We start from the raw sequence: 14130 nt of genomic DNA, 5'->3' as shown, positions 1-14130 counted from the left end.
GTCTCTGTAGACAGCCCAGGCTCCACAAACGGCAACAAAAACAAACTGCGCCAACCTGCACCACGGAACATACACAAAGAGTGTTCCAGCCAATATCCGACAAGAAGGATTTGGGGATTGGGGGTTAGAACACGGAAGGGAGGGGGAGGGGACGGGATGAGGAGGAGGGAGGGGCGAGCTAGCCTCCGTTTTGTTTGACAATACTTCGAACGTCAACAAGAAGTGATGTCACCCAACATCGCTTAGAGCACCTTTAAAATATAAAAGAAGTTGAAAGTGACTTTTATATAGTATATAACAGACAACTTAACCAAGTGTGTTATGGAGATGGAAAGCATTTGTACCTACCTATGCATGGAATCTAAAGCTGCTGATCTTGAGGAAACACAGCAGGAGGCAACATTTGTGAATTATTGACCAACTGGAATCTGTTTTTCAGTTTTTCTCTAAGATGCTTGTCAGGACCTTCAAGAGAAAAGCTTAAATCCACTCCAGAAATATAATCGGGCTCACCATTACACAGCTCCTAAACCTGGTCCCAATGTGCCCAGTGTTGCTACGTCTGCAGCTGTACCAGATTAAAAACGTGTTGATTCAGGGCTTGCAAACCCTGGAAACTGGAGTATCACACCCACCATGCTGTATTTGCATACATAAATATTACACTCCAAGATTAACAATTTAACACAATTTCTTGGAAAAGCTGTCGTGAATGTATTCATTTTTGGCCAAATTAATCACAAAAAACAGCATGAGCTGCTCAGGAGATTGGGTTATGTGTTACGCTACTGGGAAAAGTACTGTAATTGCAGTAACTTGTTGTACCACATTACCACCCAGCTCCGGTCTTGCTCTTTCTGTTTTTTCTTTCTTACTTTTGTTACTTTTCCTGTCCACCATTCTGAGTTTTCACTGTTCAGACTGTTTAAAAAAGACCCATTTGCCATCCTCCTTCTTTGTCTGAACACACTCCCAGTCATTGTACTGCTGACTGAATGAGCCATTTTCCTCATCTCCTCTGCAGTGTGTGTGGTCGTCCCATTCACATACAGGCATCCATTCACGCACTGATAACAGCTGAATATACTCAGATGGTTTTATAGCTGACAGCGGCTCATCTGCACCCACACATGCTGCACACGTATACACACACATTCATATAAACAGTGAAAAATGGCGGTATTTACAGTACTGTGATGTGATGTGCGTCACAGCAACACAGAAGGTGATTTATATATAACTTATCTGATTTGTCAACATGACATCATGACTTTGCGTAAATATACACGCCCACTTTCTTAAGCCAAGTGGCGTGTTATCTGTACACATTTTGAGCGCCATATACAGTGCGGGGTTGGGTTTAGGAAAAAAAGAACCGGTTGGGTTTAGTAAAAGAAGAAAGCTACGGTTGGGTTTAGGAAACGTGACACGCGGGTTGGGTTTAGGAAAAAAAGAACCGGTTTGGTTTAGGAAAAGAAGAACGTGGTTAGGTTTAGTAAAAAAAGAAAGCGACGGTTGAGTTTAGGAAACGTGACACACGGGACACGAAGGAAATGTGAAACGTGGGACATGATCCCCGGTCTCCTTGGTGAAAGTCTTGTGTTTGATCCATCCACCACCCCGACCAACCTCCCTACGCGGATTTTCACCCTACTCGCTACGGCGTCAATTCACACGCAATCGCAAGGTAATGTAAGTCAATGAAGGCCAAACGGCGTTGATAAACACGCTAAAAAGCCAGTATGCATCTTGATAACACGCCAAAAATGGCATAAAAATTGGCGTGTCATACATACTCCACTTCATGAGATCAGTCTGGATTTGTTGCTGTTAATGGCATAATGGATGGACTGTGGCTGTACAGTAGGTGTGCATGTTTGCAATTGTTTTGTTTTTGTTTTTTTTATTCAAATTTTTATTAGGAACACATTGGTGTACATAATACAGCACAACAAATATGCATCTTTTTCTGATTTAAAGAAGAAAAAATAATAATATATACGTAGAAAAGAATGGAATGACATACTTAAACATAATTGAAAATCCAGAGAAAATAAATGAGAAATTCTAAAAAAAAAGAAAAAAGAACTTAACTATACAAGTGGACACAATAGTTACAATAGTGAAAAGTCGCAGATGTGCTTCTCCATTGTTGTCTAATTACTTTTTCCCATATTTCTGAGTGTAGAGTGAATTTTCCTTCCTTTTCCCATTTATCTTTTATATAAATTGTGTCCTCTCCACTTAACTCATTCAACTTGTTATACAATTTTGAGATATTCCTGCGACCTGGGTCTGACTTGTAACTCATTAAGAAGACCTTCAGAATACCTGAATTTGTCTTATCTATGTCTGCCTTATTTATCACTTTCTCAGTATAATGTCTAAGTTGCAAAAATCTGTACAAGTCTAGATTTGTTAAGCCATAGTGGAGTTTTAAATCCTGAAAATTTCATAGTGCTCCATCTTTGTGGATGTCACTATATTTTACCAGACCGTTTTCAGCCCATTTTTTAAATCTTGCGTCTGTTCTGATGGGTATGAAATCTGAATCATAAGCTATCTATCTCATCATAAGGTATGGTTCCTGGGATCTGTGATCTTTTTAGTACCAAATTTTGAGTGATGACATCCATGGATTGGAAACCCGCACACGTTTAATTAAGGCAGTATCACCTATCACAGCTTGAAGAGGAATTTCGCTGGATATACTACATTCTATTTCCTTCCAGTTTGCTGAGCAGGATGGATTGATACTGTATATCAACCAGAATTTTTATCTGTGTTTTTTTTTTTTATATTTGGGAGGGAGAGACCTCCATTTTCCTTGGATAGCTGAAGCATCTTAAACCTTATCTGAGGTTTCTTCCCCTGCCAAATAAATCTAGAAATTACTCTATCCTCATCCTCGGTAGAGGCAGGAATTTCCAGTTTTTCTCTTTTCCATGGATGTGGCCATCATTGTGGAATTATTTTCGGCCCTCTCTGCTATACCATGAATCCGTATGTTCTCCCTTCTTGACCGACCCTCCTCATCCGTGAGCCTGGCCTCCAGTTTCTCCTGTAGTTTCAGCATCTCTAACACCACATCTTCCACCACGTGCACGTGCGCAATTCTGCTTCAGAGATCCATTTTTCGGCCTCGTCGACTCTGCTGTTTCTCTGATGTAGGCATGGCAATAGAGTGACAGAAGAGACAGACGTTGGGCTGGTCAAAAAGTTAGTCGAAGTAACTAACTAATTTAGGCAGAAGGCCTAAAAAGAAAAAAAAATAGTCTATCAACACTCTGAGCGAGTTCTTGACTATTTAGAGACAGACTGCAGAAGAAATAAAATAGTGTAAGAACACGTTCTTGGCTATTAAAAGATTTTTGTCTGCAGGGCTGTACCGGGTTTTACAAGGTTTGCCGAAGAAAAGAACTAAGCTTTGCGGTGACGACCACATCGAAAAAGATAAGAGTATACTCAAGAAAAGCTTCTGTAACTATAGGGAATGAAACCTCAAAGCCGTGCGACGCATCTGGACCCATAGTGGGTGAGATGGTTAGAAAATATGGACCGGACTACTTGAGATATCTGTCATATTGGTCAAAAAGCTTTGGCTTTCCAAAAAATGGATCACTGAGTCCAGGAAAGTTATTTTATCTGCTTTTATATATTTAACTGTTTAAACTGCTCTTCAATGTTTAATTTCTTATACTGCACTGTAATTTTGAATAATATTTAATTTAATGTAATTTATTTTTATTTCTTTCTCGTATTTTATAGTTAGTGGTTTTCATGTAAATCTGTTTTTAATTTTTTAATCTGTTTTCATGTAAAGCACTTTGAATTGCCCTGTTGCTGAAATGTGCTATACAAATAAAGCTGCCTTGCCTTGCTGTTGGTTGTTTTAATGTCCTCTTTAATTTCTTGGAGAGGGCCGCCGTTTTCCTGGTGAAAGTCTCTCAGTTCTTGAAGTATCGTTTGTAAATCAGCCATGAAGTCAGTTACTTGTTGCGATGATTCCTCAGGTTCAATATGGCAGCCGCCAACGATAGCTGTTTTGTCCGTGGACTTTTCTTCGACTGGAGGAGCCTGTTTTTTCACCTGAACGGCGGTATTCCGTCTCCCTTTCATAACATCAACGCCTAATCAAATCACATATTTCTTTTAATGTTTTAAGCCTCTGAAAGACAGCATTATATTGCCAGGGTCTGGGAGCTCAGAAGTTACGCTGCTAACCTCATGGCCGCTCAACCAGAAGTCATGTTTGTAATTGTCTTACAGTTTAGCTTATGGCAGCATACATACATTGGTTTGAATGCCTGTGCAGTTGTTGAAAACTCAATTACGTTTAGGTGCTTGAGCCGTATAGCCAGCTCTGGCGGGTTTTTCAACCCTGAGAGTAGAATAACACTTACATCATTATCTTTAACTGAAGTGCTTTTTTGTTACAGTGCTAAATCTTTTCAACAGTCGGTGATTTGTAGGCTTTTAGTGATAGCTTGCAGACAAATGCTGCAGATTTTGTGTTTGTATGTGCACACATGTCTGTGTGTGTTTGTCCTCTATTTGTGGTAATTATATTTGACCTGGCCAATTGGCACCTGTGGCTAACAGCACCACTCTGTCCTCCACCCAGCCCCTATTTCTCTATCTCGCTCTGTTAGTGAAGTAATTTATTTTGGCCACAGCGGCGTGCTAGCTTAGCTGCAATGTTGCATCCATCAGGGCTTTTCATTTTCTCTTTTCACTGAGGGAAGAATAGAAGTCAATGCTGCCAAATACAGAATGAAACTACTGGTCTCACTCAGAACAGTAGCATTGTGCCACCTCCTACAAAAAGCCACCTTGGAAAGTGCAGTACTTTTCTTTCAAAACATTTGTTAAAACTGAAGGTGTAAGACAAGCAGTTTTTGACTGTTTTCGCAGTTGGTGGTGAACAGAAAGAGAAAAGAGCATGAGAAAGAAAAATATGGAAACAGAAATAACTACAAGGAGAAAACGCGGAATAAATGAGGATGATAATGTCGGGGAGGATGAAACGGAACAAATCAAGCTTTCTGTAGCGGTTCTATTCCTGTAGCCAAACCACCGCTCAAACATCTGCTTACATAAACATTACGTTTTATTACAAGACGTACAATTGTCCTGCTGGTGATTGTAACATTCCCGCCTGAGGAGCTTTGGTTCAATTTGCTGAGTGTGTATGAATGTGTGGTTGTATGTGTGTGATTAACAAGTGACCTGGCAGCAGTCATGAGGCCGAGGCACTTCAGCCTGCCTGCAGCAGGAGTTTAAAACAACATAAAGAAACCACTTAAGGTGGTCATCAGGGAAAACCACTGACCATTAGCATCTGTGCTACAGTGTGTGTGTGTGTGTGTGTGTGTGTGTGTGTGTGTGTGTGTGTGTGTGTGTGTGTGTGTGTGTGTGTGTGTGTGTGTGTGTGTGTGTGTGTGTGGCTGCTTGTTAAAACCAGTGTATACTTTAGCATCAGTCCCTATAGGACCCCTATACAGTGGTGTGGACTTCCCTGTCTGTCTCTGTGTGAGGGGAGCTTACAGGCTGGTCCCCAGCAAACCCAATTTACTGTCAGCTGTGGCTGCCAGCCTGTCAGCAGGCCTCTGGTGCTGCTAAGCCTGTATGACCAATCCGAGGAACACTTCACCAGCCAAGTACTGAAAGAGAAAGGGAGAGATGGTGTCCACACAGTGGATGTATTTATTACTGCTCCAGAATGCTGTTACTTTTATTAAAGGCTTTGTTCTGGCTGCAACTCAGTGTAATAATTTTGCTCTCTGTCTATTTCTCTCGCCACGTTCCTGTCTATATTGCTTTTTCGCCCTCCTCTTTCTTTCAGCCCTGATTTGGACCTGCTATGTGTCTGCTCTGTGTCTTCACCTCCAGTTCGTCATCTTTCAAATCCCTTGATGTTGACAAATTCAAACTACTCTGCTCCCTTTTTTGGGGGGAAATTTGTAACATGAGCGATAGATAAAAACAAGCAACAGGCTATGATAGCCAGTTTGGACACTTTGGATCCAGCAAAATACCTGGATTTGCTAAGCTCAGAGGATAATGAATCTCTTATCGAACATAGTAACCTTTTCTGTAAGCAATGAGAGAATGTGCGAAACTTCCAGGTTGAATTTCCTTTTTTTAGCCAGTATTGATTGTCGCTTTCATTGGCTGAAATGACAAACGTCACTGGCAGCAGATTATGTAAGCTATAGCTAAAAGACGTTTATTTAGTGAGTAAATTGATAAAAAGACCAAGACCAAAACATTTGGCTGTGCTGGATAATGGTGTCTGTATTTGACCTAGGGATGTAACAGTATGAAAATGTAACCTCACGGTTATAGTGAGGTATAGTATATGTTCAGAAAGCACTGATAGGCCTACCCAAGCTGAAATAGTTTCAAAAAGTGTAACAGTGTTTATTATATTACAAAAACATAGGCAATAGGCTTTAAAAACTATTGAAAACTGGCTACTGAAACACTGGCCTGCTGTAGGGTGTCTGGTAAGAACTTGAACCAGAGATGTCTGACTTTGAAATTCAGGAAGATTTATTTACAACTCCAACATGTTGTCAAGTTAACTATGAAGTTGTATTTGACGTTATATGTGAAGTTGGATGTGGTTCTGAAATATAAGCAAATAATAATGCACATTAATAAGCATCTGACTTAGCATCTGACTTACTATGAACATTATTTACCAAAACTAAATAGTATAGCCACCAGCATATAACAAGAAACAATGCTAAGAATTACATTCATTACTCTGTAATAATTAACATAAATGTAACATATTGCTCAGTAACACAAACTGAGAAAAAGCCACATCTATTACAGCACACATATCCATAACGGAGCAAAAAGTGTAATACACCTTTTATAGCTAAACATGTGGCTCCACAGGCTAGTCTGTTTACTGGTGATTACATGTTGCTAGCAAATTGCCCTAACACAACCTGAATATCAACACGTGGCTGCACAAGTAATATTAAACGATCTGCACATCTATCAGCTATGCAATAAGAAACAGCAATATTATCAAGGCGATAATATATATATATATATAATAATAATAATATATCTCTCTCTCTCCAAATAAATGTCCCATCGTAACACGGGCTAAATTTATCCACATCGTAGCTTATTGAAATATGAATAAACGTAGCTTTAACGTTTACACAGATAACGAGGCAGTAAAACCCATGACAGTTTAGCAAGCTACAGAATAGTTTTAACTTATGTTCTGGGCTACACACAAGACTTCAACAAGTCCGAAAATGGGAAAGGAATGGTAAAGAAAAAAGTCAGTTTACAGCTGTTCTGTCCCCTTCTCCTGTCTGAGCGTGAGTGATTGGCAGGAGATCAAAGCGATGACTCTCGTCACTGATTGGTCAATCATCTCAGGAGAGAGAGCGAGTGTTAATATGGCCTTTTTTACAAGGCTGATAAATAGGGGCGCACGATTCAGAAAATGTCACGATTCGATTCGATATAGATTTTTAGGCTCAAGATTCGATTCAAAATCAATTTTCCATTCAAAAACGATTCTCGATTAAAAAAACGATTCACAGTATGTAAAGTAGACATACAATAAAAAAATTTTTTACATACCCCTACTGATAAATGTTCTGAGCGCTGTCATCTCCTCCTTACGCCATGATTCCAACTTCAAGAAACGCACTGTAGGCTACGCAGGAGACTCGGATGAAGCTGGGAACACGCGGTTTCCACACTGTGGTAATCCACCGTGATAATAATTATATTTTAAATGAAAACGGTAATTGTTATCAACATTTTTACCGTGGTTTACCGTTACACCGGTAAACGTTACATCCCTAATTTGAAATGGCAAATATTGTGTGTAAGGAAAATAAATGCCACTCTGAAACACAACTCTACAGAGCTCCCAAAGTCCTGAAAGATGTTTTCTCTTGTGTGGTAGTGGTAGTCTTAGTTTAAAACAATCCAGCTGATGTGTCACCACAGTTTCAGTCGTTGGAATCGAAGAAGTTAATGTACAACATATCCATGACTTGACTAGCTAATTATTATCAGGACCTCTCCATTATTTGGCTAAAGTAATTTGTAAAAAAAAATATAGTTTGTAAATAAGCTACACCTGTTATTTTAATGTGTCAGATAGATGTAACATTGTCAACATTTCAGATCTTACACAGGTTGTGAACATTAAATAGGCTGCCAAAGCTGTAGTGCTTCAGTCTTTTCAAACAATAGTTTATTACATATCTCCATTGAATCTCATAACTTTACTTGGTTATACATGTTGAAAGATAGTCAATAAGGGGTTCAAAAAAGAGTGGCCCCCTGCAAAGCAGATTCAATACTGGGTTTAGATGATTTGACTAAATTAATATAATTATATCAAACTCCTGCAGTTCTTTTCACTGCTGTTCACAATTTCACCTCTCTTGCTTTTTGATCTCTTGTCTTGTATTATCTCTGTCCACATTTTTATTGTAATGTAATCCCTGTCAGTTTTGTGTATTTTTCTGTCTCTCCATTTCTCCTTTTACCATCTTCCTGCCTATCTGCCATCTATTTCCTTGCTTTTGAATATATTTATATTTTCTTGTCCGCTCTCTCTCTCTCTCTCTCTCTCTCTCTCTCTCTCTCTCTCTCTCTCTCTCTCTCTCTCTCTCTCTGTCTTAATAATAATAATATATTTTATTTGTAAAGCACCTTTCTATTCACAAAGCACCAGAAAATCTTGTAGCCTGTCTATGCCTCCCATTGTTTCTCGGTGATGATGCAGCTCCTTTTTATTCATCAGGGGCTAAAATTTACATTGGTGAACAGCAGGCATTTTTGGCAGACAGCCATCTCACTTTTGTTTTCCTGATTTTTTTGGACCCGGACCATCAATCTTCAGGTTGTCTCCAACTTGGCCTAATTGGATTTATTAGCGCTGAGTGCTAGCAGGAGTTCTCTGTGTTTCTGATTCATCATCAGCAGACTTCCTAAATGGCCAACTCAGCCCAGCACAGAGGGGGGAAAAGCCCCAGGGATGGGCTCTCTCCCCTGGAGAGAGGATGAGGACAGAGAGCCTGTCACTGGTGGTCTCCTGAGAGCGGCTGCAAAATATGCCATCGCTTATGTGGAGAGATGGAGAGAGGCCGGTGTATGCAGACATATGTTTAACTGAGTCAGACCCTCCAGACAGCCTTTGCTAATGTATTTCCAGAGTGTCAACGCTACAGCTAATAATGGCTGATTCCAATCCATAATTTATCAGTTCTGGTGATCATATTTGCAATTATACACTGACGGCCTGCCATTAAAGGCGAGGTGAACTATTGTTTTAATGTCTAGTTGTTAAAGGGCCTGTAATAAAAGGAGACACTGGTTTTTACAGCATTCACAAACTATTTAAAATGCCAATTACACCCCCACATAGAGAATCTGGCAGATTTATCTTCCAATGTCACTCTACTAGACATATTGTTATATAGGCTGGTGGGTTTTAACCAGCCATCTTCCATGGCTTCTCTATTTTGATATAGTGTGCCACTGGGCATGCACACTGCTGAATTAAATATCAGCCTGTTCCCTGCAGACTTGTCAAAACGATGCTCTCACACATAATGACACACCCACAGTACAAAGACACACCCACCATACAGTGTACACAGACGGGGGGGGGTATTTAGAAAATACACTTGATTATGTACACTCTCTCTCTTGCTCTCACACACACACACACACACACTCTATCTCTCATACAGTTTAGATCCCTCACATTCCCGTGTTATCTGCACACTCAGCTTCCTGTCCGAGTTGACATCCCTCTGCACTGTCACAGAAATTTGCTTTTTTATTCCCATCACACTGCCCTCTCTCTGCCCACGCTGCCTCTAATTGACTTTTACAGCGGTCCCGTTTTTGAAAAACAGCGTGCCGTCACGACAGAAAGGCACTGAGAGTGCTTGGCTGGTGTTTTATGCAGCTGCAGAAAGTTCAGAGTAGGAGCTAAACACCTTGGTATGCCTTTTTTTCTCTCCAATAGTAAATCCTTATTTATTAAATGGCCTTAGGTGAAGGAAATTATTGAAGAAAATACTGAGACTTCAAACCTGCACTGTGTCCCAATTCGTCATATTATATCAGCAGAATAAAGTATGTATTCTATATACTGTATGTCATACTATGCAGTTTTTGCAGTTCGTATAAAAGAAATCAATGTACTTTACTGTTTTGCAACAGAAAATGATGCAATGTGTGTTGGTGTCAATCCAACTGCCACTGTTGATTAAACTTGATTTTTTTTTAAAGATTTTTCTTTAGCTGTCTCACCATCATCTGCAATTTTATTTAATGTGTTGCATTGTCCATCTAATGCAACGTTTGGCCATACAGTGCAGTATAGTTCAGATCTGAGACAAAATATTAGCATACCTTGTGTTTTAGGTGTCTGTGCTACATGTGCCTGCAGCTGTGTGCATATCTTACCCCACATCATTAACCCCTATCCTCACCTGCACTGCAATCAATTTCTCAGCATTTCTTTCCAGTTGATACATTTTCTTCTGGTCTTTAGAGCTTACACCATGAACGGCGTTAGTCGTACTCCTGTTTTTTCATATTTTGATCAGCATTTTTCTCTTAATTACTGCAAACAGGGTGAATCCAGGACTAACCCATTCTTTCCCTGAGGTCAGATGCCTCCCAGTCTGCCTGTCGGCACACTTTGCCCAGAGCTAATTAGGCCTCAAAAGTTTCCCACCTCTCCCTTTCATCCAACATTATATATTCCATCCTTGCACACATTAATTGTTCCACTTAGCTGATCTGTGTGTGTGTGTGTGTGTGTGTGTGTGTGTGTGTGTGTGTGTGTGTTCTTGTCTAACTTTATTCGTGGGGTCCAAAAACCGGGAATACAGTATACTTGTAGGGGCCAAAATGCTGGACCCCACAACTTTAAAGGGCTGTTTGAGGCTTACGACTTGGTTTTAGGATTAGAGTTAGAATTAGGTTATGGTTAGGGTGAGGGTAAGGGTTAAGGTTAGACATTTAGTTGTGATGGTTAGGGTAAGGGGTTAGGGAATGCATAATGTCAATGACGGGTCCCCACAAAGATAGTGCCACGCACTGTGTGTGTGTGTGTGTGTGTGTGTGTGTGTGTGTGTGTGTGTGTGTGTGTGTGTACCTTGAATGAAAATGGCAACACGCTCCTCCCTCCGCCATTTCAAATGAACTATTGTGTTCACTGAACTGTGAATATGTGCCTGACCTCATTATGATTATTGTTTCATCTGTATCGGAGATTGCATCTGGCATTGCTGTAATAGTGTCGCTTAATTAAAGAAGGTTTGCAGTGAATGAAGGAAGTCGTCCTCTTCCATATGTGTCACAGATCACCAGAGAACATGGCCTTTCTTCTTTGCCCTCCTTTGCTTGTTGCTCTTTGTCTGTGGGGTCACCTCTGATGTGCTGGCTGAGCAGTAATGTCTTTATTGGATCTAAGCCAACCTCGGGTTCACCGCGGAGCCCCAGACCTGGCACAGAGAGCTGTATCAACACTTGGAGATTCCTCAACCTCCAGGCTAAAACACTACAGGGCTCTTCAAATAAACTGGGAAAGTATATGTGCCAGGAAAGAAAAAACACAACAACAAGAAGAATCACTCCTTTCAGCTGAATGCAGAGAGAGGAGGAAGGACTCTTACAATGTTGTGATGAAGGAGTGGAGAAGAAGAGGCAGTAGGATCAGAGTGAGGGAGGATAGTTAAAGAGAGACAAAAGGCAGATATCAAGGAGAGGAAGGGAGGCAGAACGTGAAGGGGAGTCTTTGAGAGAGAGAGGGGTTATTCAGTTGATGCTTTTTTTCCTGCGTTCCTGAGGCATCCAGATCAGCTCTGGCAGCTTAGCTAAGTCATTAACAGCTTTAGATTTAATTAGCCATCATTAAGCCTCTGTTTTACTGGAGGAGCTTACAAATATTTAATCTGTTTGGGTGATGTACCGTGTATATTGTTTGTGTGAGAATAGAGGGAGGCACATGGCACAGAAAAGTGGTTCTGTCATTTTTTAGTTTGTTATATTACACAATACAGTATGGTATAGTACAGTAGGACTGTGTGTTTAGATATGTCTTCATCATAGACAGTGGTGCCCTGGCTTTGTCTTTACAGTATTTATAACTTATTTTTTTTATGAATTCTTTGCGTTTTGATAAATTTCATGCATTTCTATTTTTTTATTTATTTAAAAAGAAACAACACTAAATCCACTTTTTTTTAGTTCTATACATACAGTCATTTATTTTACTTTCAATTGATTCTTGTCTAAAGTGTCCATTGAAAAGGCAATTCTTTGGCTTTTTTCTCAAGAAAATTTTGTGTCTAGGATCTGTGAAAACGTTGATTTGTACTCACCGCTTAATACGTAACTCTTGTATGAAGTTCTTTGTTCTGTTCTTCACTGTTCTTTGTTTTGATAGCCGGTCCGACCGCATAAACGTAGGTATTTAACGTATTGGGGAACGGTCTGTGAGTGGAGACAGTCCCAGCCTGCTCTTTTTCAGTATTTCAAGGATAGCCCCTTTAAAACTGCGCGTAAAGTTGTACTTAGATATTTCTATATTATATTTATCTATATTTATTTTTGCTATTTAAGGGTGATTGTTACATCTGTCCAGGGAAAACAGATAGCAAATGTGCTAGTCAGACAAAAAGTCTATTTTACGTAATGTTCTTAATTAAACAATTAAACTACTTACTTTGCTGACAACACAGTCTTCCTCCCTCCTCCTCTCTCCTGTCCCCTGCAGGCTGTGCTTGGAGGCGAGGGACCCCTACTGTGGCTGGGACTTCAGGCAGCGCAGGTGCACCACACTGGAGGACAGCTCCAACATGAGCCAGTGGAAGCAGAACATCACTGTTTGTCCGGTAAGAGTAATGTCACTGCAGCACTTACTGTAAGAAGGGCTAACACAGCGTCACATCTGTCATGGGACCCGTAAGACCCAGGCGCCCTGATGATGTAATCTTTCACATGACCTAGTGGTTGGTATCATCCATGACTAACTACGTCTGTGTGTGTCAGAAAGGATATAGGAGTACTAGAAGAAGGAAGGAAGGTGAATTGGACTGAAGTGAAATGGATTAGATTGCACTAAGATCAACTGGATTGAATTTGGCTAAAGTGAAGTGAATTGCAGTAAATGTATTCCCCTTTAATCCTCTGAAAACTCTCTCTCCATCTTAGAAGTAAAAGTCCTGTCTGGCAGCACAACTCTAAAACTACTTAGACTACTAAGTACTATAAACTCTGAGCACTGAGTGTCGATTGAATGAGTAGCCCCGGCTCATGTTTGCTGACGTTTGTTTTCCAGCTGCGGAACCAAACCACCAATGGTGGCTTCGGGACCTGGGCGCCATGGCAACCCTGCAACAATGATGATGGTGTGGATGGTGTGAGCTCCTGTTTGTGTCGCTCCAGGTCTTGTGACAGCCCTGCCCCTCGATGTGGAGGCAAAAACTGTGACGGCCCCAGCATTGAAGTCTCCAACTGCTCGAGGTAGGGAAAGAAAAATATTTTTACAACAATAATCAATTGATTCTTCATGCGTTTAATCGCAGGCCTATGGTATTAAGAAATAATATGACGACTACAATTTAACTATGAATGCGCTAGTTGGAAATATGTTTTCAATCAATGGAAAAAAAGGACAATAAGACAATTATTGTATTTGCTTACAAGGAAGAAAGACTCAATGTTATTCTAAAGCTTGATTGCAGAACTACAAGGAGTAAAAACTCAGTTAGAAATCTTGGTGTTATGAAACCAGTTTTCACGTCACCTCAAGACAGTACCTATATCTGCCTTTTTATTATGTAAAACAAAAAAACGTATTACGTCCACACAAGATTTAGAGAAACTCATTCATTACCTTATCTCTAGCATGGTAAATTATCTTTAACAGTCTCTTGTCCTGTCTTCCTAAAAATGATAATTAGAACACTGTAGCACATTCAGAAATACCAGGGAACCACGAGAACAGAGCACATTAAATCCTGTTCTTAAATCTTTACACTCCCAGTTAGTTAAATGATTTATAAACTTGCAACATCACTTCAAACTCTATTCTTTAGCAGCCTCGGGGCA

The 14130-nt window shown here is 40.2% G+C and overlaps 1 protein-coding gene across 5 annotated transcripts in view; it reads left to right on the top strand.

Annotated features, from left to right (window-relative positions):
• Nucleotides 1-14130, top strand: part of sema5ba (sema domain, seven thrombospondin repeats (type 1 and type 1-like), transmembrane domain (TM) and short cytoplasmic domain, (semaphorin) 5Ba) — a 191755-nt gene that overhangs the window by 150782 nt on the left and 26843 nt on the right. For all 5 annotated transcript variants that reach the window (XM_078262419.1, XM_078262418.1, XM_078262417.1 and 2 more), the window contains 2 exons: nucleotides 12794-12911; nucleotides 13358-13542. In XM_078262419.1, coding sequence (XP_078118545.1) covers nucleotides 12794-12911; nucleotides 13358-13542 — 303 coding nt within the window. The remainder of the gene's footprint in view (nucleotides 1-12793; nucleotides 12912-13357; nucleotides 13543-14130) is intronic.

This window comes from Sander vitreus, chromosome 11 (genome assembly GCF_031162955.1).
Source record: "Sander vitreus isolate 19-12246 chromosome 11, sanVit1, whole genome shotgun sequence".
Taxonomy (NCBI): Eukaryota; Metazoa; Chordata; class Actinopteri; order Perciformes; family Percidae; genus Sander; species Sander vitreus.
Note: the sequence above shows the minus strand (reverse complement) of the source record. Positions and strands in the feature narration are given on the sequence as shown.